At 30.6% G+C, this 27292-nt stretch overlaps 3 protein-coding genes across 3 annotated transcripts; 2 read left to right on the top strand and 1 right to left on the bottom strand.

Annotated features, from left to right (window-relative positions):
* The first annotated feature begins 956 nt into the window (after nt 1-956).
* On the top strand, nt 957-5950 carry LOC118037929 (probable sulfate transporter 3.4). Its single transcript, XM_035044096.2, is given in 14 exon segments — nt 957-1369; nt 1926-1974; nt 2099-2306; nt 2623-2794; nt 3196-3261; nt 3358-3471; nt 3581-3697; nt 3907-4033; nt 4120-4406; nt 4718-4908; nt 5050-5135; nt 5395-5471; nt 5559-5699; nt 5701-5950. Coding segments are annotated over 14 exon segments (2148 nt in total). The 5' UTR covers nt 957-1036; the 3' UTR covers nt 5881-5950.
* Nucleotides 5951-9446: 3496 nt separating this feature from the next.
* LOC118037930 (uncharacterized) lies at nt 9447-11845 on the bottom strand. Its single transcript, XM_035044097.2, has 3 exons — nt 11275-11845; nt 10849-11072; nt 9447-9821 (listed from the first exon to the last, which is right to left on the bottom strand). The coding sequence occupies exons 1-3, from the start codon at nt 11496-11498 to the stop codon at nt 9814-9816; spliced, it is 456 nt and encodes a 151-aa protein (XP_034899988.1). The 5' UTR covers nt 11499-11845; the 3' UTR covers nt 9447-9813.
* Nucleotides 11846-24568: 12723 nt separating this feature from the next.
* Nucleotides 24569-26998, top strand: LOC118037927 (uncharacterized). The gene is made up of 2 exons (XM_035044091.2): nt 24569-24946; nt 25058-26998. Exon 2 carries the CDS (start codon nt 25578-25580, stop codon nt 26823-26825), a length of 1248 nt encoding a protein of 415 aa, XP_034899982.1. The 5' UTR covers nt 24569-24946; nt 25058-25577; the 3' UTR covers nt 26826-26998.
* Nucleotides 26999-27292: the final 294 nt, after the last annotated feature.

Below are 27292 nucleotides of genomic sequence, written 5' to 3'. Positions count from 1 at the left end.
ATTTAAGTACCCTAGAACAATCCTTATTTTTTTTTTTAAAATTATTATTTGATATAACACAAGTCTAATGCTTTTGTTGTGATATAATTAAATGGGGTGCATTATCCCGAATTATGATTTTCACAGGTTAATATTGGTTAATTGAAGTTTTTTTTTTAAATTGAATATTTTTTTTAAAATTTATCATTCAATTTTTTTTTTGTATTTATTATAAAAAAACATATTAATAAATTTTGCATATTCATTTTTTTTTCTAAAAAAATGAATATACAGCACACGAAGAAGCGCATTTAAGTAAATTCACTAAATTATATAGCAAACAATTATGACATAAAAAATAATTTTGGATAGCTCAGAAAAAGTGGGGGCTTCCAAAGTTTATATATAAAAAATAATAGTTGTGATACCATAATTCCAAGTGTCACGTGGGACCCAGAATAATGATGCGCTGTCACTTCACCCTCTTATTTATTCTCCTACTCGCGAAGTAAAAACGCTGCTCTATTTTCCCCATTCCCCACGTCTCATCCATCCCACATTTTCCAATAAGCAGACGTGGGCATTTATGATTACCCCTTCCCCCAGGAAAAAAAGAAAAGAAAAAAGAAAATGTTGTTTTGTGATGTGCTTAATTATTATCATAAAATAAAAAATAAAAATAAAAATATATTTAGTAGAAATAAAAAAAAAAAAAAAATAAATAATTTACATTATTTAAACAGAAAGTTATTTTTCTTTCAAAATTCATTTTTTTTTTTAAAATGAATCACAACACCAACAGTAACAGACGTGCACTCAATAATTAGGATTAAACCACGATGAAATGACAAATCCCCCAGCAAAGAGATACCATCTGAAGTTCTGAACCATTGCTTGTTACTAAAATACCCCTGCCATCCAGCAGAGACCAACAACTGCTCAATAACTCCTTCCTCTTGACACATGCCCCTCATTCGCTCTCTCTCTCTCTATAAATTACATGCCATGCTAATGGAGCTCTTCAACACATTAGGTAGTCTTTTGGCTTTGGCAAAAGATGGGTGTCAACTCTAACAGAGTAGAAGATTTCTCTAGCCAGGAAACCACTCTCAGAATCACCACTGAGTCAATAGTGCCAGGCATGGAAATACACAATGTTTGCTTACCGCCCAAAAAGACCACACTCCAAAAACTCAAGCAAAGGCTTGGAGAGATCTTTTTCCCTGATGATCCTCTCTACAGATTCAAGAACCAAACATGGTGCAAGAAACTGCTTCTGGGTCTTCAATTTTTGTTCCCCATATTTCAATGGGGACCTGAGTATAGTTTAAGACTCTTGAGGTCTGATATCATCTCTGGTCTAACCATTGCTAGCCTTGCAATCCCACAGGTTAGGACAAGCATACACTGCACATGCATCACAATATTCACCATCTTTGTGCAAGCACATACTTACATGGTCTCATTTCCTAAGAAATAAAAATAAAAAGTTTGTTCATATATGGAAATGAACTCTGTAATACACATATATGGAAATATATACACATGCATATATGTGTATATACGGACATGTGTATCTACGCTTGTGTTGTGTTGATAGTGTCTGTCATTGTCTGATTTTTTAGCCTTAATGGACAAAGCACTCTGAGTTGGGGCTTACCGCATATATTCCATTCCCTTTTGGATCATTAGAGGGGTCATTTCTTTTCTCAAACAGTTTAATGGGAAAGTGGCATTGTAAAATGGGTTTATCAATTATTTACTTTTTTAATGGAAAAGAAATTGTTTTTATTCATAGAGTCAAGGCTTTGTTTTGTCCTACTTAGAACATGATTTTCTGTTTCAACATTTCATGCAAATGATATTCAATAATATTTTAGCGCTGATTTTATATGGTAATGTTTCAGCATTTCTTGTAATCTGACAAAATATCTTTTCTACTGCAGGGAATCAGCTATGCAAAACTTGCAAATTTGCCACCCATAGTGGGTCTATGTTAGTATCAACACCATGAGATTTCCGTATTCAGATTGGAATTCATTTATGAACACATACAAGAGTGATTTAACTTTTTTCCATGGTGAAATTTAATTAATAATAATATTTTGGTTTGGTGCAGATTCAAGCTTTGTGCCCCCTTTGATATACTCTATCCTTGGGAGTTCTAGACACCTTGGTGTTGGTCCAGTCTCTATAGCATCATTAGTCATGGGATCCATGCTAAGTGAAACAGTTTCTCCTCATGATGAGCCAATTCTTTATCTGAAATTGGCTTTTACTGCAACCTTCTTCGCTGGTTTATTTCAGGCTTCTCTAGGATTTCTAAGGTATAGATAAATTTGTTGACTTCGAAATGCGAAGTTCCCTTGATTGTGAAATTGATAGCAATGGTTCTGTTTGTGATCTTCTGACAACGGCACAAGTCAATTTTGGTCTCTTCATGCTGACCACAAACTTTCAAGAAACAAAATTCAATAATTCTAGAAAAAAAAAAGTTGCTTTCAATGGGAAAAATTGCTACTTTGAACACCAAGTCACTGCTTTTACAAAATTGGTGGTAAATTGTCTATAGAGTTTAGATAGTAGAAAATATTTTTCTTTCCCTCTTCTTGAATATTAACTGTTTTGCTTTGATGGTTACAGGTTAGGCTTTGTTATTGACTTTCTCTCAAAGGCAACTCTTGTCGGATTTATGGCTGGTGCAGCTGTGATAGTATCACTGCAACAGTTAAAGGGATTGCTTGGAATTGTTCACTTCACCACCAAGATGCAATTTATTCCTGTAATTTCCTCTGTTTTCAACCACAGAGATGAGGTAAATGGTTCTGCTAAGTGCAATGAACCTTTTTGTTTTGATACATGAAAAATAATGAAATTGTAAGCAGAATCTTCAGTGATCTACTAATTTTCACCCAAATTTTTTTCTGAAAAGGAAAAAAAATGGTTATGCAGAATCTCGGTCAAATTGTTTTAAGCGAACAACATCTAGATAGACAAACTTTTAATAATTGAACAGTCAAATTATTGATTGAGAGAAGATGCCAAATCTTCTTCTTTTTTCCATAATATTTTTGTTTATTTTGTTAGTCCAAACTTTTTTATTTAAAGATTTTTTTCATTCTTATTAAATGAGCATCATTCCACTTGTCACACACTATAAAAGTATTCGTCAGTCCAAGGATTTCATAAGGTGACATAGTTGCAATCGATGTGCAGTGGTCCTGGCAAACAATTGTTTTGGGCATCAGCTTCCTGGTGTTTCTATTGACTTCAAGGCATATTGTATGTATTTCTATTTTGCCTATGAAGGTAGTTCACTGATTTCTTACACTGTGATGTATAGTTCTTAAAAGTTAGATATTCAATGGATTGACACAGAGCATGAAGAGACCGAAGCTATTTTGGGTGTCAGCAGCAGCACCATTAACGTCAGTGATTCTCTCAACAATTTTGGTGCTCTGCTTCAAATTGAAGACTCACAAAATCTCAATTGTAAGAATTGACATGTTAAGGCTGCTACTTTCAATGTAAACCACAAACAGTCAGTCCTATATAAGGTCTTCAGGGTAGCTTCTCTTATTTATTTTTTTTCCCTCTACAGATTGGCTACTTGCCAAAGGGTTTGAATCCACCTTCAGCTAACATGCTGTCTTTTAGTGGCCCTGATCTGGCACTTGCTATCAAAACCGGCATTGTAACTGGAATTCTATCTCTCACTGTAAGTTGGTTAAAACTATGGGGTTCTTGCCATGTTTAAAGATATCATTTTTTTCCGGGAAGGAAACATAAAAAAATAGAAAAGAAACTTAACAGTAACATTTCCCTGCCTACCATTTGTGACCATTGCAATACCATACTTCTGAAAATTCATGGTAATGATTTCGACTGCTAAATATTATACTCTCCCTTTATTGTTTTGCTTTCTAGGAAGGAATAGCTGTGGGAAGGACATTTGCAGCTTTGAAAAATTACCAGGTGGATGGTAACAAAGAAATGATGGCTATTGGTCTCATGAACATGGCCGGCTCTTGTTCTTCATGTTATGTAACTACAGGTGATGATCCTCATGTAGTTTATCTTTTCTTGGCGGCATTGTGATAGTGAAATTTTCTGAACTAGTCTTTTCTGTTACTTTTGCAGGATCATTTTCTCGATCCGCAGTAAACTACAATGCTGGAGCACAGACAGCAGTTTCAAACATCATAATGGCTACAGCTGTGCTAGTGACTCTGTTGTTTCTCATGCCACTGTTTTATTACACTCCCAATGTTATCTTGGGAGCCATCATCGTAACAGCTGTGATTGGTCTAATAGATTACCAGGCTGCGTATCGTCTGTGGAAAGTAGACAAGCTTGACTTCTTGGCTTGTATGTGCTCCTTCTTTGGCGTTCTTTTCATTTCAGTGCCTTCGGGTCTTGGAATAGCAGTAAGCTACCAACTTTCTTGCGATCTCTTCCTCACAGTTGTTTTGTTTGGCTTGTGGTATATATGTCGATAAAATACTAAAAGAAAGGCAATATGTAATGATTAAACTCTGGCCATAGACATGGCAGCAGAAGGAACAAACTTTCAAGAAAACTTAGATATGTCTAGGTTCTTTCCAAATTCATCTTAATCATAACCAAATCTACTAAATTTCAATACATATTGTTCTTACAGGTTCCTTTTCCTATCTTTCAGTTTTAATGAATATTGTTTATATACGTTTCAATTTCTGACTCCTTTGCTGGAATTCAGGTTGGAGTTTCAGTCTTCAAGATTCTCCTGCATGTCACCCGGCCAAACACCTTAATTATGGGGAACATAAGAGGAACAAACGTATATCAATGCCTCGGCAGATACAAGGAAGCTTCAAGGATTCCTTCATTTCTCGTACTTGCTATTGAGTCACCCATCTACTTTGCAAATTCCACTTACCTCCAAGAAAGGTTGTACATTCACCCACTTTTATATTTTACACGTACTTGTAATATTTTACAAGTTCCTGAAATCCCAAGTGCTCTTCGGTAGTAGAGATCAATAGTATCGTTGAGTTAGGCTGTTCTGATCGAAGGAGTTTCCTGTTGCAGGATATTAAGGTGGATTCGTGAAGAAGAAGATTGGATAAAGGCAAATAATGAGGACACATTGAAATGCGTGATCTTGGACATGACCGGTATATTACCCTTTTGTCTCAAGACTCTTTGGTCATTCCCTTGAATCAATCTTAGTTTTGGAACACTATTAGCATGAAATTGGTTAGGTCATTCATGTCCCTGAGAATAGTTTTGACCTTCAATACAGTTTAACATGCGGGAAAGGCTGAAGCCACAATAAGATCATTAGAAATATAGATGCGGGAGGCTCAAACACAAGATATATAGTTGTAACACCCCTAATGCCATCACTTACAAATCTTTTCATTCTTTTTTCAGCGGTGACGGCCATAGACACTAGCGGCATTGATTTGGTTTGTGAACTCAGAAAGATGCTGGAGAAAAGATCCTTTCAGGTAAGATTGTCTCTAAATCAGTTTCATATCACTGTAACGTGATTAAACTTCTCAGTTTGTAACGTGATTAAACTTTTTCTCATGTAGCTTGTGTTGGCAAATCCCGTCGGAAGCGTGATGGAAAAGTTACATCAGTCTAAAACACTCGACTCATTTGGATTGAATGGTATATACCTTACAGTAGGAGAAGCCGTGGCTGATATTTCAGCGTTGTGGAAATCCCAGCCGTGATTTTCTAGAGGACAACAATGAGACAAGGGAAAGAAATGGAGATATGACTAACATTCAGGCTTCTATATTCAAGGAAAAGCCCTACCAAGGAAAGGACTTCTCCTCTGTTACCTCCTTCCTTTTCCCTTTGAAGGGAGTGCACGGCCATGAAAATTTTGCTTCATTTCAATTAAAATAGACGTGACTGTTAGAAAGAGAACTTGTTTTTCATTAAAATTTGAATAAATCTCTTCTCTGTTTCCCTTTCCCTTTTCCCTTTTGAAGGGGTGTATGGCCATTAAAATTCTGCTTCATTTTAATTAAAATAGACGTGATCATTTGGAATTGAAGCTGAACCTATTTTTTAGTTTGGTGTATCTTTGTCTACATCAAACAAAACTGTCAGCGGTCAGTGATATCAGTATCTCTCGCCATCAGTCGAAATTAGTGTGTCACTGTAACAAGAGTGAAGAAAGCTTATCATAAATCCTTCAAGTAAGGCAAAATTGAAGAGTTGGCCTCTGCTTGATCCACCATAAAGAAGCAGGCAGAAGCTACCCCATTTCTTGATCCCAACTCTCTCAGTCTGTCGTAGCATCTGTAGAATCTTGAACCGTGAATTCAATGCATTTGTAGAATCTTAAATTCAAAGATTCTATGCAGTGATAAAAACAAATTAAGATCATGGGCTAATCAGGTTCACACTGATAAAAACAAACTAATTAGATTTGTAGATTTTATCCAGAGAGGACGCTGGCTTCAGATCTGGAATCACTTGGCCTGCTCTCACCAACCATGTTGATTAAGATGCTTTCACATGATTGCTAGAATGGCATATTTATCATTCAACTTAACAGCTAGTAGTTATCTTTGCTTAAAAGGCATTGCATCCAGCCACCGTCCACTGAAAGGAACAATCAAACAGACAAACAAGTCAACGAAGCATGCAGTTTTTTACTTGATAATATATGTGTGTGTGTGTGTGTGTGTGGGGTAACAACTAACAACTACTATAAGAAAAATATTGAAGTCATTTTCTATTAATACACTGTACATCTAAATTAACTGAGTCAAAACCAAATACTAAATCAGAGTAAATTTTTTACTTTTCACTATGACGTGTTTTCTAACTTAATTATAGATATGAAATCTCAGAAAAATAAAAATAAAAATTTAAATATAAAGATGGAATTCATTCTTAAAAAAAAATGATAAAAGCTCATAAGTTTACTTTTAAATAAATTCCAATTAAATGAGTTGTAATTATTATTATTATTAGTTCGAATGAGAAGTGAAAAAAAAGTGGAATAAATCTAAATATAATAAAACAGAAAAGCGACGCACATGCTTTTTAAACGACACAAGTAGCACCTCTCGATTGTCAAAAATCAGCTTTTGTCATGTCGTTGAAATCGTTATGACATCCTCTTTCTTTTTTAATATAATGTGTGGTAATGTTGGAGTAGCGGTGATGATGTCAATGATCTTTTTATCCCATATTTCTCTGTACTCTCCTAAAAAATCACACTAGTCATTTAAAATTTCAAAGTTGTTTGGTTTTTTTTCTTTTGATTTATAATTGTTATTTTTTGTTATACTGTAAAATTCTAACTTGTTTTTAATTTCATCCATTAATCCCAATTTGAGATATGTTATTTTTTCAATTTGATCTTTTTTTTGTTTTTTTTTCATTTTGTTAAATTGATTTTTTCTTTTCAATTTTACTTTTCAATCAAGATTTTATTTGTATTTTTTATTTTAATTTTGATCCCTAATTTTTTGATTATTTTGTTGGTCTTTTTATTAAATTGATTTTTCTTTTCAATTTCACCCTTCAATCAAAAGTAAAATTTAGTTTTTATTTCAATTTTGATTCTTATTTTTTTAATTGTTTTTTTTTTGTTTTATCTTTTTGTATAACTGATTTTTTTTTTTTAATTTTATCATTTAACATTTGATTGGTTAGGAATTATGTTTTATAGTTTTTTTCATAGAGGCACTACTAGTCTAATGAACCATGTCATGTTTTTGAAAAATTAACGTGAATTGACATCATTTTTGTTTTTTTTTTTTCATCTTTGATCAGCTGACATTGCTTTTTTTAATAAAAAAAATAGACTTTGTGATTTTATTTTCTTTCGGGTTATCTTGAGCTCATGATTTAGACCACTAGTTTGGTGTGTTAACTTCGGTTGTCTTAATTTTTTATTATTGTAATTACAAGTTTATCATGCTAACTCGGGTTAATTTAAGTTATGTTTTTTTTCTCTTTTTCACACAATTTTATTTTTACATATTTAATAGGATGAAAATTGAAATGCATTTATCTTTTAGAAAAATATATTTTTTTAAGGTTATAGCCATGCAGTTCCTACCATGATTTCCAAGTTGGAGCAATTAAAAAAAAATAAAAAAACCATCGGGAGTTCCAGTTGCAATGTCAACAAGATTTTTACGGTCCAGTTGTGAAATAGCCAACTTCAGTATCAAATCTGATTTTTCTAATTTGAAGAAGTTTCTTTTTGGCAGATAAGAACACTTGAAAATGGATATAAAAACGAGCAGAGTAAATTACATTCACAGATGCTAGGGCTTAATTGAAGGGAAAAAAACAAGGAACTACTTTAGATATAGATAGCAACTTTTCCACCAAGCAATGCTGAAAAACAACTGTATAACAGCGAAAGCTTACTCAATTTACCTTTCAACTTCCTTGTTTCTCAACGTGTACTCATACCAGTCAGTCGGAGGTCAGTATCAACAAGAAGTATTCTAGAAATTACCTTTCAGCTGTAATGTTAATTGCTACCACAGGAATCGATAATATATTGCAACTCAAGAACAAAAGAGAGCTAGATTTCGTTGGTTTCCAGAGAGAGAGAGAGAGAGGGAGGGAGGGAGCTGTGCTTTTAGCTAAACAAAACACATTTTAGCAGTTGGCAGAACCAAGAGAATTTGAATGTTGCACTGAGGGATAAAATGACATCATCATGTGCTTCAAGATTGTACTTCTCATGCAACAAAAGACTGATTTTGGGGGACTTGTCAACTACATGATAATAACACCGGTTATTATGGCTTTATGTACCAAAAAAATTCCACAATCTTATAATGCTCTTGAATGGTTTTATGACTTTGGTTGTCCGAGCAAAAGAAACAAAAGGTCGGAGACAGGAAGAGTAAGAAGCTACTTGTTTGGAACGGCACCCTCTTTCTGCTATGTTAAATCAATCTGCTACTAATGAGTTTCAAGCTTGCTCGCTTGACAAAATCATTATCTGTGTTGAGAAAAAGTTGTGGCCATGTGCAGCAAATGCACTTCCCAATGAACCTGAAGTAAGGGAAACAGTGCATGCCATGGCAGCAACAGCAAGTGTGCAGATACGGACAGGAAATGAAAAAACGAATTAGAAGGTCAGCCATGCAACCTAGGAAACCAAGGCTGATGTTGCCAGATGGTCACCTAGGAATCAAAGCCAGCAAGTCCAGCTCAAGTATTTGCATTGTGTAGCCAAAAACAAACCTTTTTTGTAAATAGCTTACTTGAAAAGATGATCTGTTGCATAGAATCATACCTCCAGGCGCTTAAACACTTGGGTAACAGGAACCTAAGTCTGGTTGATGAACAATGACCATGTGATCATAGAAAAGAATTGGAGGGAAAAACTGTCGTAAGGATAAGAGTAATTCCAGAAAAATAATATTGGTTTAGTGGGCCAGTAAAGATTCTCAAGACACTGCAACAATTTTTTTAGTTCATGGACATGCATGGAAAGTCATCCATTTGTCATATTAAAATAAGACACTATTATACAAAATATTTGAAGAAAACAATCATCAACTCTTCCAAAAACCACCTAAAATTGTACATTGAGAGTTTCCTGATACAATACTTACCTACTCTCCTCATCCATCTTCACATCATTTGAGAGCCATCTTCAAATTTCTTTAGTCATTCTCCTTCATCACCACCTGCACAGAATCTAACTGAATCTATAGATTAAAAATATCCCTTACTATCACCATCAAAGTTTAGATTGATATCCTGCAAACTTCACACAGGTTACAGAAGCTCCTTGAAAGCTTCAAATAAGCAACAAAAATTGCTCTTGCTGTTCCCTTCTGTTGTTGGTCAAACATCTGCAGGGAAATAGTGTGATATTATTGTTGCTGATATAACAATAGTTTGAGAATGAAAAAAGATAATAAAGAAAGACGCTGCATAAGATTTGCATAACAGCTCTTAGACTGGATAGCAATGCAGAATGTGGAAAAGAAGGGTGAACGACATGCAAGTGTTGATAGCTCAATCAAGGTTATTAATTCCCTCATAACAGTAAAAAAGAAACTGTTACAAAGATGATAATGCAAAAGCTAATCCAGTATCGATATTGGCAAAGACTGCTCACAAGTACTGCCCTTAACACAACATTTGAAATATTACAGGAAATAAAACTCCACCAGTCAATATTGGTTGATTCAGAATCAAAACAAGTAAAATAACAAGGAGATATCAGAACGTGTTAAAATTTCAGGTAGAAGCAAGTTTCAGGATGATATTACTTCATGACACATGACTTTGTAGCCATCTGCATGGTAAGAATGAGGTAGGCTATCACCTTAAACAATAAATATATCACAGAGACAATCAACACCAATAAATTGTGGAAAGGGATAGAGCTAATAGTTAATATCTAAAATAATAGCAATACTTTGTCAACATGCAATTTATTTGCGCATTCAATCTTCAAACTGAATCAGTTCCCAATACATCCCTTCCAGTCCAAACCGCTCCGAGAGCATGGGAAAAGTTCTAAACACAAACTAAAAAAGAAGTTGGCACAACATGCATGTAGATGTAGAATAAGATTTTGAATGTATCAGTATAAATTCACTGAAAGTCTGTTATCACTGCACTCAAGCCAAATCAAATCCACATTTCACAACAACAGCACTGTATAACATCAACACGTTGGCTACATAAATCGACTTAAACCGAATTCATTGAGCACATCTGTCCAACTAACTCAAGATGTAAATAAATTATTCACTCTCAATAGGAATTCATCCTCACACAGAACAGGGCAGCCACTATTATATAACTAGAAAACGAATGAAGCACAATGACATTTCACGAATAAGTTTAACACGTGTAGAAATTTCTTACTTGATCGATATCGTGTGGGAATCTCCTGGAGTTCACGCTTGATACACAGATATTCACCAAGCAAGGCCATCACTGCAAATCCAGTACCATTAACAACCCACCATGTTATCGAGGAAGGCCAACCTCCATATATCATGCATTTCAACAAATGGATGATATAGAGGGTTGCCGAAAAATCTAAGCACTTATTTGCCCTCTCAATCAAAAACAACATATACCCAGCTCTACATAAAAAACAAATACACACAGAAATAAGCAAATCAAGTTTAACTAAAGAACACAGTCATCCATTCCATAAATAGCTAAATAATGATTAGAAAACGATAGTACTAACAACAATCAAGAGTCAAAAAAACAATATCCAATTTAGCAAATAAAACAAAGCAGAAAACATAGTAAAAAAAAGAAACCCAGAAATAGAATTACCCAGCAAAGGAGGTGAGGAGAAGGGAGGCAATGACACAGCAGCCGGTGACAGTAGAGGTAGTGATAGTGGCGAAATCAAAGAAATAAACGAGAGTCAAGCGAGAGACGCGAGTGCCAACAAGAAGGGATAAGAAGAAACCAAGGGTGAGATAGTAAAGGCACTGAAGGCAGACAATTTGGGCTACTATTAGCCATGGATCCCATACCAATGCACCATAGAACATGATGACTCCTTATCTGCTGCTGTTCCCTTTTCAAGCCCAAATTCAAACAGCACTACACACACACACACACACGTTGGCAATTAAAAAGACCGGATCCGATTGAACAATTGCTGGATTTTTTTTTTATGGATTGAGTTTCAGGAATTTGAGAGAAAAAGAAACGAAATTTGAAACCCTAGATTTAGATTTTGAGTAGAAAGATCGGATCCGGTTGAACAATCTTATTTGTTTTCGTTTTCTGTTTTTAATAAAATAAAAGCTCACCACAACAAGTTTTCAGAAAAGTTTACAAAACTGATTTTACATTATTAAGCTATGATTAAAGAGTTAGCTGAGGAGGCACGCTGTGGGGCTGAGGTGCCTACTGATAGGGCTAGAATCGGATACAACGCATTTAGATGTTGGATGACGATTGGATATCGGTGGTTGTGTTGGAAAATAAGTATTGTTTTTTAAATATTTTTTTATTTAAAAATATATTAAAATAAAATTTATTTTAATTTTAAAAATTATTTTTGACATTAATCTATTAAAAAGATATAGATATATACAAAAATATTAACTTAAAATAAAAAAAATAAAAAATTAATTTTTTTTAAAATAATTTAAAAATATAAAAATAAATAAGTTATAAAATAGAAGTAGAGGGTTTATTTAATAATATAACAAGTGTCGTTACAACTTGCGGTCGTGACCTGTATAGCAGAAGAAATCCAACGTTCCTTGTTTCAATTTCCTGAGAAACATAATTTTCTTGATTATTCAATAATCAAATTATTAGTAAGTGATATGCAGACTATCATATCCTTCATATAACACTAACATTATAACATATCTCCATTGCTAACATGTAAATTTCATCCCATCTCTAATTAAGGATAAAAAACCAACATTGAAGAAATTCTTGAAAAAATTTCTAAACCATAAAAAATAAAAAAATAAAATTATTCTGAAAGAAGAATTTCTCTTTTCTTATTTATGTAATTTGGTCTTTAACTCAAGATAAAAATATATTAAAAAGCAATAAAACAAAGGCTCGAGTCAAACTTGGTTAACTTGTTGAATCCATGATCCGAAATGATATTAGAATAACTCTATAGAAAAAAAAAAAGTAAAAAAAAACAAAGAATATCAATTTCTAAAAAAATAAACTAAAAAAACAAAATTCCTTTAGGTATGGTCTCAAATCAAATATCATAAGATGAAATCTATTAATTTAATTCAATTAAAAAATAAAACTCCTTTTAAAGAAGTGAAATTTAACAAAAAAAAAAACTCAAGGAAACTCTAGTTATTTTTTTTTTAAAAAAAGATAAATCCTATTGAAAAAGAGTAAAAAAGAATATTAGAGGATGAAATATATAAAAAAAAGCTCAAAAAAATAATAATAAGCAATCCCGAGTAAACTTGGGTTAAACTTTGAAATTCACAATTCGTTAAATTCTTGATCCGGATTTAACCAAGGAGCTCAACACTATAAAAAATTAAATGTTGGAGGATGAAATCAATCAATTTAAAAACAAAATTCCTTCAAAAAAGATAAATTCAACAAAGACAAAAAACAAATCCCAAGACAACGAGTGTTATTTTCAAAATGACTAAAAAAATTTAAAAATTGCAACAAAGAAAACATGGATGAAATTGAAAAAACCCCTTAATTTCATAAAATATTTTAAATTTTAAAAATTATAATAAAGCGAATAGGGATGGAATCTTAAGTATAACAAACTTTAGGGGTTGATTTGATTTTTTTTAATTACAACACAAAAATCTAGTAGGAGAGAGGAAAAAATAAAAAAAAATAAAACAAAAAGCCACAAGCACCACACCGGCCACTATAGTGCCACACGCATTGCTAATTCATGAAAGGAATGCTAAGACGCACGTGTCGTTCGAAAACAGCTAGCACTATTCATCTAATTCTTTTTCTTTTTAATTTCCTTATTTATCAAATTACTCTATTGCCTTCAAGGACACCCAATAACTACTAAATAACCACGTGTGAATGACAAAAGAGCTCCTTAGTAAAAAACAATTGTTTTTAATTTTCAAGGGTAATAAAGTAACTTACTTGTTTAAAAATAAAGTCAAAGACTTAAAAACCCTTGTCCCAAGTGATTGTTTTTTTTCCTTTCAAGGGCAATTAAGTAATCACACTATCAAAGAAAACACATAATTATTGTCTAGACCCTTCCTTTCAAGTAATGACTAATGTGTCCCATGAAAAATATCATCATACCCCTACACCCAAGACATGCTACTTTGCCCATCAAAGGGTAAAATCAGCCTTTACAGTGGATTCATATAGGAAACGATTGATGTCTTTTAGTATAAAGTAATTCAACTTTTTTTAAAAAAATATTTTTTAGATTATTTTTTGTTTCAAAAAATATCAAATTGATATATTTTTAAATATTTTTTTCATGATTTTAATATGTTAATATATAAAAAAAAATAAAAACACCATTTTAATATATTTTCAATTTAAAAACATTTTTGTAAAAGAACATTGCATCGCATTACTAAACACACACTGAGCTGGGATATGATTCATGATATTTAAAAGTTGTGTTTAAGTTGAGTTTAGAGCATGTGAGAGTCAGTTTGATGTCTGATATGAATATAAGAATGTCTAGGATGCGCCGCTTTAAGGTTCACGCAAGAACCAAAGCTAAAGTTTTTGAGATTAGTGTATTTCAGGAATTAATCTAGGATTGAGTTTGAGTCGGATTTAAAGGTACTCAGAGGTTGGATGAAATTTTATTTAAGGTGCTTTGAGTCCAAATGAAGACTAGGTTTAAGGTGTTCTAGTCAAGGCTAGTGATATACGGGATGAGTACATGACATTGCTATTATTTATTAATTTTAGATAACATCATGCTAATTTAAATATCCAATTAAGATTAAGGGAATTTTTTTTTAAAATAAAACTAAAAAAAACTACCCAACCAAACAAGTTTTTTATTTTTGAAAATTGAAAATAAAAACAAAAAAATCTGAAAACTAAAACTAAAAATAAAAAAACGAAAATGGCACCAAACGATCCTTTAAAATTTTTTTTTTCTCAATTGATATATTGAAGAGAGAGCTTTTTTTTTTTTCCAGTCTTTCCTTGACTGGAACCGGTAATGAAAACCGTGGGAAGATTTCTTTAAATAGGCCATATACTGCAAAGATTTTTTTAATCAAATTAAGAAATTAATTAGTTATGACATTTGTTTTTCTTATGAAGCTATAATTAAGGATTTTAACAAATTAATTTCAAATGATAATGCAAACATCTTACTAAAAGATTCTTTCTAGAAAATTTCAAATGACAAATTAAATCTACAAGATTCATTAATAAACACACTGATTCAAGGTACAATTTCATACAATTTAACTGGAATATTTTCATATTAAACTAAAGATTTACTTCATATAATATATTTAAAATTTTTTTTGTAAAAAAAGTAATTGAAAGAACAATGATAAAAATTGATACTAATAAAAATAGAGCTGTTTTTACAAAAAGTGTGAAAAAATCAATTTTCATTCCTAAAGTTTTGAATTATAAATGTTTGTCATTATTACTTTAGATTTTTATGTTTCAATCCAATATTTTATTTTTATAATGTTTCAATCCCTAAAATCAAGAAATGAAAAAGAAAGTAATAAAAAATAGTATAGAAAAAGAAAGTAGTTGGCCAAAATATCTTTTTCATCAAAATAGTTGAAATTTGTTTTATGTGTTCATCTTACATAGAGAAATTTAATAAAAGTGGTTTTGCCCTTTAAACATGTTGGGAAAATTAGATTGAGACCCATTAATTTATCTTTTATTTGGTACAATTTTGAATTTTAAAACTGATTTAGAGAGTGTTTTAGGTTTCAAAATATGTTTATTAAAGTTTCTAAATATTTTTGGTTGAAAACAAGTTGACAATGAGTTTTTAAAGTTCATGTACTTGAACCTTGATTTTCTAGTTACCAAGGTGGTCAAAAAAAATTCAAAAAAATACAACATGTCCTTTATCAAATCAAATGCAATGTCATCTATCAAAATAAATATAAAAAAGACTGAACATTAAAAAAGAAAAAAGAAAAAAGAAGCCAAGTATACTAGCCTAGATTTTTCCATATAGGTTAGACGTATTGGCCTAATTTGCCAGACCTGGTAATGTTTGGCCATTTTTTCTAATTTTTGTTTTATTTTTTAAAATTTAATTAGTAATTAATATGCTCTCGCTTATTTTTTAAAATTATTTAGTTTATTTTAAAAAAATATTAGTTGATCTTTATAATTTATTTAATTAACCTTAGAAAAAAAAACATATAATATGAAATTAACATCTGAATATACATCAATCTTTTATTTTTTATAAATAAAACTAGCTTCTTGCTTAGATATTTATTTATCGTTAATAATTTGGCAGCACTTAACATTGTGTCTAAATCTAATGGACATTTAACAAAATAATCAGAGACTAGGAACAAGAATTTCCTGAATGTTATGGGTTTTTTTTCTTGTAAAACTAGCATAGTAAATATAAAAATTTGGTGGAATTTCACCATTTAAAAAGAATTTGATAAAATAACATACTTTGACATTGTCGTGCTTTAGAATTGCGACAATTTAAGATATATCGTACTTCTGAAGCGTGACATCAATTAAAATTTAAACCTAGATCGAATAACATAGAACAAATGCACAACCCAACCTCTCTCTCCTAAACCAACTGATGCCCTCATTTTCTCTCTACAAACCCACCAAACACCTTTATTTAACCCTTAAACAAAAATCAAACCCATTAGAGGTCTGTAAGCATCATGAATGTTTGTTTGTGCAAAATCGACCGATCAATTTGTCATCGATGTTGCCGCTGTTGCCGCCACCACCCCACCCCACCCTTTTTTCTAATTCTATAAGTAATATAAACATACTACATTGCTATAAATTTATGTTTTGTTTGGTTGAAATGAAATAATTTCTTACATTGAATTTAAGGTTTATGATGAATTTAGGGTTTGTTGAATTAATATGAAATTAGTTAAGAATATAATCAATTAGAGTTGATTTAATATAGTTGAACATGAAAATAAGTTAAATTAATTATTTTAATTAATTATATGTTGTGTTTAATTGGTGTTATGTTGTCGAATTAGAGATTTTATGTGTATTGTTGGACTCAACTAATGATATAATTAAATATGCTTAATGTTTTCATGGACGAGAGCATGATTGTGGTAAAATTATGATGAATTAAATGTTTTGTTAATTGTTGATAAGTTGGTGCATTTTATATTCTTTTTTAATTATAGTAATTTGCTATTGATTTGTGTTTGATTTAATGCAATTGAGCATTAAAATACCAATAAAAATTATGTATCGTGAATTATGTTTAATTTATAGTGAATTTATTTTAATGTTAAACTTTGAAAATTTGATTGTATTTGATATAAATTTTGTCAATTAGTGTTAGAATAATGCAATTTACTTACAATTATATCTAATTGGTCGAAATCTTTTTTTTTTTTTAATAGAATGTCTTATAACATATTTATGTTATGTTATTATGATGACACTATTATTTATGATATGACCAATAGTATAACATACAATGATGAGAGTAATTTATTGTTAAATGATCATTTAGGCTTGTCATATGCAAAAATGAAACAAACCATTTGCCATGGACTTGAGTGAAATTATAATGATATTGATGTTGAAATAACTTGAAGGTGTTAGATTAGTGAACATCAGTATTATCCTGTGCTAATTGTGTATAAGACAATTTTAATATAATGATTGACTCTTTTACCCAAAGTGGTTTGAATATGATAGTATTGTATATAAGTAGTCAACCAAAATGTGTGTGTCCTAACTTTTACTAGGCTTTCAAATTTAATTAGTAGAGGTAAAAACAATTTATTGTCAGTTGATTTGTTGCAAATGATAAATGATATTATGTTTGACAATCCATTTACTAATCAACATAGATTTGACTATTCTAAGCCTATTGACAATGGGGATGACGATACATTAAACCCGAATGTGATGGTGAATGATGATGGTGATGGAGATAATGATGTTGATGATGAAATATACCTCATGTTCCTTTATTTAGGGATGCTTCTAGGTTTACTTTTGTTGTTTTTGATGATTAGGCACTAAGTCATCGATGTATTCTAGAAGGGTTTGAGTTGGAGGTTAGATAAAAATTCAGTAATAAAAATGAATTAGTTAATGTTGTTAAACAATTACATATTGCACATTTGCTTAAATACCAAGTCTAATGGTCGAACTCTATATCTGTTCAATTACAATGTATGTAAGCACCAAAATGAAAGTAGTATTTATATGAGGAATATCATACAAGGTCGAATTCATTTGAGATAACAAAGTTAAAAGGGCTATACTCATGTGTCTCAATCTCTGTAAAAAAAAAAAAAAACCAACACCGACTTGATACAAATTTTTATTGCTAATGCTATATCAACCTTTGTAATGAATAAGCTTTCAATGACAATTGTAAGCATACAAGATGAAATAAAATTATATTATAAGTATAAGACTTCATATGAAAAGGCATGAGTTGCAATATAAAAGGTCATTGAGCATTTTTTTTGGTTCATATGAGGAATTTTTAGAAAATTGTCTAGGTTGTTATTGGCAATAAAAGAATCAAATCCCATAATAATCATTAAATGGACGCACAAAGGAAATCTTGATGACAATATCATTTTTAGATGGTGTTTTAGTAATTGGATATTCTATTAAAGATTGCAAGTACTATAGATCACTCATCAATGTTGATGACATATATTTGTATGGGCGATATAATGAAAAGTTATTGATTAAAGTTGCTTTTGATTCACATAATGGGTTAATTCCTTTTGGCTTTTATAATTGTTATTGAAGAAAATAATTTTAATTAGAGATGTATTTTGCTTTGCTTAAAAAGATATGTTGTTGGTGGTAGAACATGTATATGTATAATATGAAATAGACATGTAGGTATCAAGAATGGAGTAGAAAAAGTTTGGCCTGAACCTATAAGATACCATCGATGTTATGTAAGATATTTTGGTTAACAGCTTCAATCATAAATTCAAAGACACATCCATATAAAAAGATTTGATGAGGATGTGTTACTAACCTTCAAGACGCAAATTTGATTTGTTGTATGAAAGACTGTGTAAGCTGGACTTAGTATATATAAAGAATGGCTTCAACAAGAACTAAAAGAAAAGTAAGCTTTATGTTATAATGATGGTTACTGGTATGGTATTATGACCACTAATCTTTCAGAATACTTTAATCATATTCTAAAAAGTGCTTGTGCAATACACGATTCAGCTCTGATGTAGTTAATATTTTACAGATGTAATAGTTATTGGGTTAGGCAGAGACATGAAGCTAATACTGAAATTCAACATGGTAAAATTTAGCCCCTTACAATTGACATTGAGTTAACATTGAGTAGAGATAGATCAATAGATCATACTGCAATGCTATTTGATTATGAGTAAGGAGTATTCTAGGTCAACACTTCTATTAAACTGAGTGATGTTAAAGAAGTTAGACGAGTAGTCAGTTTGAATGATAGAACATGCACATGTGGTAAATGACAGACATTCCAATAACCATGTTCATATATCCTTGCATGTTATTCTGAGAATCACATAGACTTCACATGGTTTGTTAATGATCACATAATTTAGAGCTACAAATCAGATTATGGCATGTCATTCAATCAATTACCATATAAGCTAGAATGGACTGATTATACTTGACCTCAAGTTGAAGCAGACTCATCTAGATGGAAGTTCGGCTGTGGTTAACGAATGTCAACTCGTTTGCAGAACAAGATGGATGTAAAAGAAGGTTATACATATTATAGGTGTGACATATGCAATGAAACAAGCCATAATAAAAAAAACATATTATAATCAACGAAGTATGTATGATAATACAATTGTATGCAAAATATATATTATTTATAACAACATAACAAATAAAGTGTGCTATTTTCCAAAACAAAAAAAATAGTTTGTGTCACTTTCCTAAATGTTTTTTTTTTGGAAAATGCTATTTAAAAATAAAATTCATAATTATGGAAAACTACTTAAGTTAACATGTGATATAAAATCTTTATTAGCACACAACTAGTTATATAACCCACATTACATTGCAAAGTTAAGACAAGAAAAAAAAGGTTTTGATATTATAAATGTGTTTTTGGACATCATTATTTTTTTAATTAAATAACAAAAAGATTATGCTTACATTTAACAAAATAAATTAAAGTATGTATGAACTGATAAATCAAAAAAATGTTTTCAATGGTAAGTTAAATATTAAAATGAAAACTTAATCTTCCTAGTAAAAGCAAAAGATAAATAGATACTCATGCAAATATTTTATTCTCACTATCATTTTTATTTTATATATTTTTATTTACTTAATTTTAGAAGTTAATTTTGGTTGCTAAAAACAAATGGTTTTATATATATATATATATATATAAATTCATCATCCAAATATAACTTACATATAACAAATATAGGAGGAAATAATTTAAAGATAAATTATAATAATCTCTTTAAGTATTATGAAATTAAAAAAGTTAAACAAACGAATTTTTAAAAAATAAGGGGGGGGTATTATTAACATTTAAATAAAAAATTATTGAAAAGTAAAAAAGAAGAAGAAGAAGGTTATGAGCTATTGCACCTTGCAAGAGAGGATTTTATCTGTTTTTTATTCCTAATATTTATTTATTTTATTAATCAATTCTTTATTAGATAAACATGAACCCAAATTACGTCCCTAACTTTTCTAAACATAATTATTTTCTCATACATTAATGTACACATAAAATTGGTTATGATACTCATTTAAAATTTGTTTTCTCAAAATTTTCAGTTATCGAAACTACCTATATTTTAACTTCATTTTATTTCCAAAATCTTATTCATAATTATAAATTAACCTACCAAGTTAGGAATCTATTAAAATTTAAATTGACTACAACTATGAATCCTATTGAATTTTAATTTGAATACAACTAATTAGTTTCAGTGATAATTATCACAATTAACCTAATAAGTTAAGAAATCCTATTAAAATTCCAATAGATAAAATGATGTCAATAAATAAGTTGTTTTGATTTGTAGAAGATAAGTATTATTTTAAATTTTAAATTAAGCTATATATATATATATATATATATTACACTGTTACTAATAACATAACCCTATTTTCCAAAAACTATTTTAGCCCATATCACTTTTCCAGAAAGAATTTGGGGAAATACTTGTTAAAATGAAAGTCCATAATCAATGTGAAATTACTTAAGTTAACATGTGATATAAATATTTTATTAGGAAACAACTAGTCATGTTACAATGCCCATATGATTCCAAGTTAATTCTTAATATAAGAGAAAAAAAGGTATGAGTGTCATGGATGTGTTTTTAAATATCATGAGTTTTTTTTAATTAACAAATAAAAAAATAGTGTTTACGATTTGATAAAATAAATCTTAAAAAATATATATTAAATAACAAATTAAAAATGAGTTGTTAATGCTAATTAAATACTAAAATGAGAAGCTAATCCTTTTAGTAAAAACAAAAGATAGATACACATGCAAACATTTTATTTTAGCTATCCTTTTTATTTTATGTATTTTATCTTGGTGGTTAATTGGTTGCTAAGAACAATTTGTTTTTTTTTATATATATAAAAAAATACATCATGCAAGTACAACTTACTTATATAAAATATAAAAAAATTAATTTTAAATATGAGTCATCATAACCTCTTTAAAGTATTATGTAATTAAAAAAAATTAAAAATATTAATTAGTATTTAAAAATATAAAAAAATAAGAGAGAGGCTAAAGTCCAGGCCTGCATACTTTGTTTATTAATTTTTTGAAAGAGTGAATAGCACATCTTCTGCTCCAATTTTTTTTATTTAACTAATGACTTGTTGTCTGTGATGAATAACATCTTATCATCCACTAGATAATTTTCAATAATCTCTTATTATTAAAATATAAAAGTCTAAGTTTTGGGACTTTAATAACTTTTTTTTTCAACTTGTTTTCAAATTAAAACACCTAAAATATATTCTAGAAACCTTAATAAACTCATCTCTAATTTCAAAAACACCCTATAATCACTTGAAAAAAAACCTTAACAAACAAAATCTTTATTATCTTTGATATATTTTTTTCAGTGTTAAAGGCCCAATATCTCCATAAATCTCTCCTCATAAAGACAAACTTATTGAAGTCAAAATCATCCTTCTTTATGGATAGAGCGTGGTTGGAAAAATACTTTTTTCTCCCCCTAATCTTTTCCAGTGACTTTTTCTATTTTTTTTATCAACATTCAAGTGCTAAAATGTGAAAAATAAAAATAAAATTTAGAGTTGAAACGTTAAATGCTAAAACAATAGAAACCAAACAATACATGAGTTGAAAATTTAGGGATCAAAGCAAAGTTTTCCAATCCAAAATGAAAAGGAATTTTTTTTATATATATAAATATATATTTGATCCTCTTTCTTTTAATTTTTTTTTTTAACAACAACCTAAAGTTCTATTTTGCAAAATTGATATTTAATTTTTCTTTGGAAGATTCCTTAACACTTTGCATATGCAAGAACATTCAAAGTCAAAGAAATCTCAAAACATAAAATTATGCAAATATAACTAAAAGGATGAGATTGCAAAGAAATAAAGTTTGATGATTAAAATGAAAAAAAAAACAATATAAAAATAAATAGTGTATTCTATAGAGAAATGAGTATGCATGAAAAATGATTGTTACTATTCATTTTCCTCAATTGTTTTTTTTTTATATATAATTATAACAAATAAAATTATTTAAAAGTATGCAATTTGATGGCATTAAAATCATAATAATATTTTGCATGCCCTTTATTATTATTATTTTTTTAAAAAATAGTTTTTCTAATTCAAATAAGGTTTTTCTATATCTTAGCTAAAGTTGATTGATCGTGGTTTAGTTACAACCTTGTTTGTTTTAAAAATATTTTTGAAAAAAATAATTTTTATTTTTATTTTTATACTTGTTTCAAATTAACTTTTTTTATATTTTCAGATCATTTTGATATACTAATATCAAAAATAATTTTTAAAAAATAATAAAATATAATTATAATATATTTTTAAACAAAAAAAGATTTTAAAATATAATTGTTCTCACATTTTTAATCATTCTCTAAGTCATGTAACGATGCTTTTGTGACACAAGGAAAATGTGATTAACAAACCATTTTAGTTGATAGGTCATGCTTGACGTGTGGTACAAATGAATATGAACAATTTTCACCGAAATAAGAATACTATTTTGGTTAATGGAATTTATATTTCATTACACAATTTATTGTCATGTACCGTTGGCTGGCAAAAAAAAAAAAAAAAAAAACTATATGAGAAACCTATAAGATAAATGCATTTTAACGAGTTTCCACAGGAGATTGTGAAGGTGATGCAGCCGATTCGTAATGATCATGAAGTCTTCATATGTTTTTTTTGAAAACCTCGATATAGTCCATTCGAAACTTGTTGTGATGACGGTAAACAACCTTATTATATAGTAACAAAACTATATCATTCTTTTGCACTATATTATGAGTTGAGTTATTTTTTTTTAATATAAAAAATATTCAAGTATTATTAATTTTTTATTTATTTATAGAGATTGATCTGATATGATTTAATCAACTTGATAGATTTAAAAATAATCTAAACGACGGATAAAAACATAATTTAACTAAAAACATTCATAGAAACAATTTTTTTCTTTAATTTTATTTGATCACTTTTCTATGCATGTCCTTCTTTTACTATCATTTTATTAAATACAATCGAGTTTATGACTCGTGTTTTGATATCATATATTTATATCCACATCCATCTTTTAAATTTTTAATTTAGTTATTATTAAATATCATTTAATTTTTACTTGGTTTTCATATAAATTGATAACATTTTTTTTTTTCTAATATATGCATTCTTACATATTTTTTTTTACTTTGATTTTATTCAATTGCTTTCATGTGCGTTTTTTTTTATTCTATTAAATAAAAAATTAATTCTAATAAACAAAGTTATTAAACACAACTAGATACATGATCTGTGTTGTGAGATTAAATATCTTGATTTTATATTTATTCCTTGATTTTTCCGGTTTAGTATTTGGTGATCATTAATGATTTTTTTTTTTTTTGCATTTATTAGCATACATAATTCTCAACTTATTTAATTAAATACAAACATAATCCTTTTGATTTGTAATTAGATTTTTTTATGTAAAAAAATGCGTTGAAATAACCTACTCATTTTGTTTTATGTTGTAATTTTTTTTATTTCACTCCCAATGATTCACGAGTTAAATAGCTATTAAAAAACTATAAGCTTAGCTTCTAGCTCTTTATTTACCCCAAATAATAAATAATTTGGCAAAGCATAGTTGTGTGTATCCATATCTTTTAGGCTTGCTAGCATAACCTCATTTTGTTTGGGCTAGGCCCAAACAATATGGCACCAACATCGTTTAGGTTGAGCCCAAACGATGCCCACTAATTCCTTTGTCCACTTATAACTATATTTTATCAGACGAGCTACCAATTTTTATTTTATTTTTAAAAGAGGTAAATGTACGGTATCTTCAGTGGCTAAGGTGTGAAAATACTGTGTCTCCACAATTACATATCACCCAACTCCCTACTAGACACAAACACCTATTTTTGCTTACAGCTCCAACATATTCATCTTTCCTCTTAAATTATAAACTAACTTAAGCATCATAGATTTTCCTAAAACACACATGGAATTTTATTTTGCAGGTTACAACTCATTCATCATCACATAGTTATAAACCCTAGCCCTTTCCATGACCCAACCCGAGGTCACGAAGAATTACGCGGGTCTTCCAAGATTTTTTTAAAACATTAAAACGACGTAGTTTTAGATTTTATTTTAAAAGTCAAATGGGTGCTGAGTCACAAGTTAACTCAGTGCGTGAATAATGTCTGAGAAAGTTAATTCTCTCGATATAAAACCCTATCCAAGTCAAGACCAGTCAACAGGTTGAACAGTACGATCGGCCGGGTTCACAAACGATGTGACCAACCAATCAATTCAGTATTACCAAAAAAACTCCATCAAAATCACATCTGAAAGCAAGGACAAGGTCACAAGGCGTATGTTAGCGGCCACTCTCTTTTTATCTTCCCATTAAGGGATACTTTTATTATCGCCCACAAGTCTCTCTTTACCTTCACACCTTTGATTTGCGTATTGTTTAAGTTTCTTTGAAACATCCAAGTCTTGGCCTTCTTGGAAGCTTCATTTACAGTTCAATATCAGGGAAATATAACAACTTGAATCTCTTTCCCATTTTTAAATTGATTTTTTTTTCGTGAGGTAAGAGCCGATCTTGGTTTTCATTTAACTTCAGTTTTGATTTGACTTTAGAATTTTTCGTTCTTGAGTTTATTATTGATAATACTGAATCATGGGTTTTGCTTGTCTTAGAGTTTTGATTGTTTGTGAAAGCGGGTCTGGTAAATTTAGAGCTCCTAATTGAAGTGTTTTAAAATAGGAAGTTTGATACTTGGTTGTTTTGAAGATTTGGATTTGATGGAGTAGTTAATGATCACGAGAAAGAAAAAAAACTGAATTTTTTTTTTCTGGAATTTTGCGATACATTCTTGGTGTATATGGTCATTTAGAAGTGGTAAATGAGATTACTTTTCAGCAATATTTTGTGAGATATGTTCTGTTTGGAACTTGATTTGGTTAAATTATGAAATCTTGGAAGGTGATTTGATAGGTGACAGTCGTGGGGTTTGTGATGCTGAATCTATTAATGTTTTCTTAAAAATAATGGAATTTGAATTTGGGGTTGAGACAGTGATCTGGGTGGAAAAAATTATGGTGTGAGTTGTTTTGATTATTTGATTGGATGAAATCAGTGATTTGGAGTTAGTCTCGAGAGTTACTTGTGGTTACCATTTAGATTTTCTTATTGTTGAGTTTAGAGTGTGCTTTAAAAATGGATGATACTGAGGATGATGCAAGGTACCCACCAAATCCATATGGGAAGAACAACCAGCAGAGTTATGGTTCTAATCGTCACAAACTTCTTGTGGGCAATGCTATGTATCTTAGGGAAGTTGATGATCAATATTCCATTGATGAAGATGAGGACGCTGAAGAAGAAGAAGAAGAAGAAGAAGAAGATGAACATGAATTAGGAGTGGAAGATGGGGAGAATAATCAGAAAAATGGCATCCGAAATGCGGGAAAAGATGTGGATGAGGAGGAGGAGGAGGGTGTTGATGATGAAGAGGATGAGGATGATAATCAAAAGTACAATAGGAGGATAGATGAGGATGAGGATGATAATGAAAAGTATAATATGAGGATAGATGATGATGATGAAGACGATGGCGATATCGAAAGGCATCCGAAAAAGCTAAAGCTAAAGAGTTTAGTTTCAAGTTATGAATTTGCTCCTCGTGTTCCAGTACCTCCTGTTGCAGTTCCAGCAGGGCCAAAACCATCAGTTGGTGGACGCAATCCGCTTACAGACTGGACTGAGCGTGAAACATTCGTTTTGCTAGATGCTTGGGGTGATAAGTTCTTGCAACGTGGGAAGAAGAGTCTTCGATCTGATGAATGGCAAGAAGTTGCAGAGAAGGTGTCAGAGAAATCAAAGATTGAGAGGACAGACACGCAATGTAGGAATCGATTGGATACATTGAAAAAGAAGTACAAGATTGAGAAGATTAAGTCAGCAGAGGCAGGTGGTGGTGCTAGCAAATGGGTTTATTTCAAGAAGTTGGATATTCTAATGTCGACGTCGGCTCAGCAAGGAGGACTCTCCTGTGGGCTGGACTCGGGAGAGTATGTTTTCATGAACTCGAAAGCATATTCAAACCATGCCAACGGATTGGATGGGATGCGGGATAGTCCAGGGAATTCAGAATCAGCACATGATGAGGATGATTCGGATGGGCTCCCACCCAAGAAGAGAAGGCTTGGAAGAGAGTCAAGAAACTGCAATGAGCAGTCCTCTTTTGGTTTGCTTGCAGATTCTATTCAGAAATTTAGTGATATCTATGAGAAGATTGAGAGTAGTAAAAGGCAGCAGATGTTGGAACTAGAGAAGATGAAGATGGATTTTCAGAGGGATTTGGAAATGGAAAAGAGGCAAATTATTGAGAGAGCAAAGGCAGAGATAGCCAAAATTCATCAAGACAGTGAAGATGAGGACACCATGTCGGCCAATAGTGCTTAACATGTATAATTCTGTCTCTGATTCTGTGTAACATTTAATTAGTTTGCCTTCTGCTCCTAGCTGTGCAATACTGGGGGCTTTTTCATGTTCTTTCCCATGTTGTAAACGCTACTGAATAGCTTATTGTATTAGTTTTAATAAAGTAAATGGGTAAAGAAGATGATTACTCCTGACTGTTGTGGTTATCGTGTTTTCTTTGTTCAATATCTGCTTGTGGTGGATGATATCGTGTCTTCTTTGTTCCTTTTCTTCTTCTTGTGGTTTGCTGGTACTGAAAGCACCCTTGATTGACTGGCGTTGCCAGAAAATAAATTCAGCAAGTTCGTCTGCATGCAAGTGCAGAAGACATTAAATCTCAGCATCCTAAATCTGCTTTGTTATGTACCCTGATAAGGATCATTTGGCTAATTCTCTCGTCTGTGAAACTTGTGTTCTTTGTAGAGGATTGAAGAATGGCATCGAAGGTC

This window comes from Populus alba, chromosome 3, assembly GCF_005239225.2.
Source record: "Populus alba chromosome 3, ASM523922v2, whole genome shotgun sequence".
Classification (NCBI taxonomy): domain Eukaryota; kingdom Viridiplantae; phylum Streptophyta; class Magnoliopsida; order Malpighiales; family Salicaceae; genus Populus; species Populus alba.
The sequence above is the reverse complement of the archived record's forward strand: the minus strand, read 5'-3'. Positions and strand labels throughout refer to the sequence as shown.

What these genes read in the sequence shown, in the direction of transcription:
- LOC118037930 (XM_035044097.2), bottom strand. Translation starts at nt 11,498, where the DNA reads ATGTTCTATGGTGCATTGGTATGGGATCCATGGCTAATAGTAGCCCAA. An exon ending in CTCCTCACCTCCTTTGCTGG is followed by an intron (nt 11,073 to 11,274) that starts GTAATTCTATTT and finishes TTTTTTATGTAG; the next exon opens with AGCTGGGTATATGTTGTTTT.
- LOC118037927 (XM_035044091.2), top strand. Translation starts at nt 25,578, where the DNA reads ATGGATGATACTGAGGATGATGCAAGGTACCCACCAAATCCATATGGG.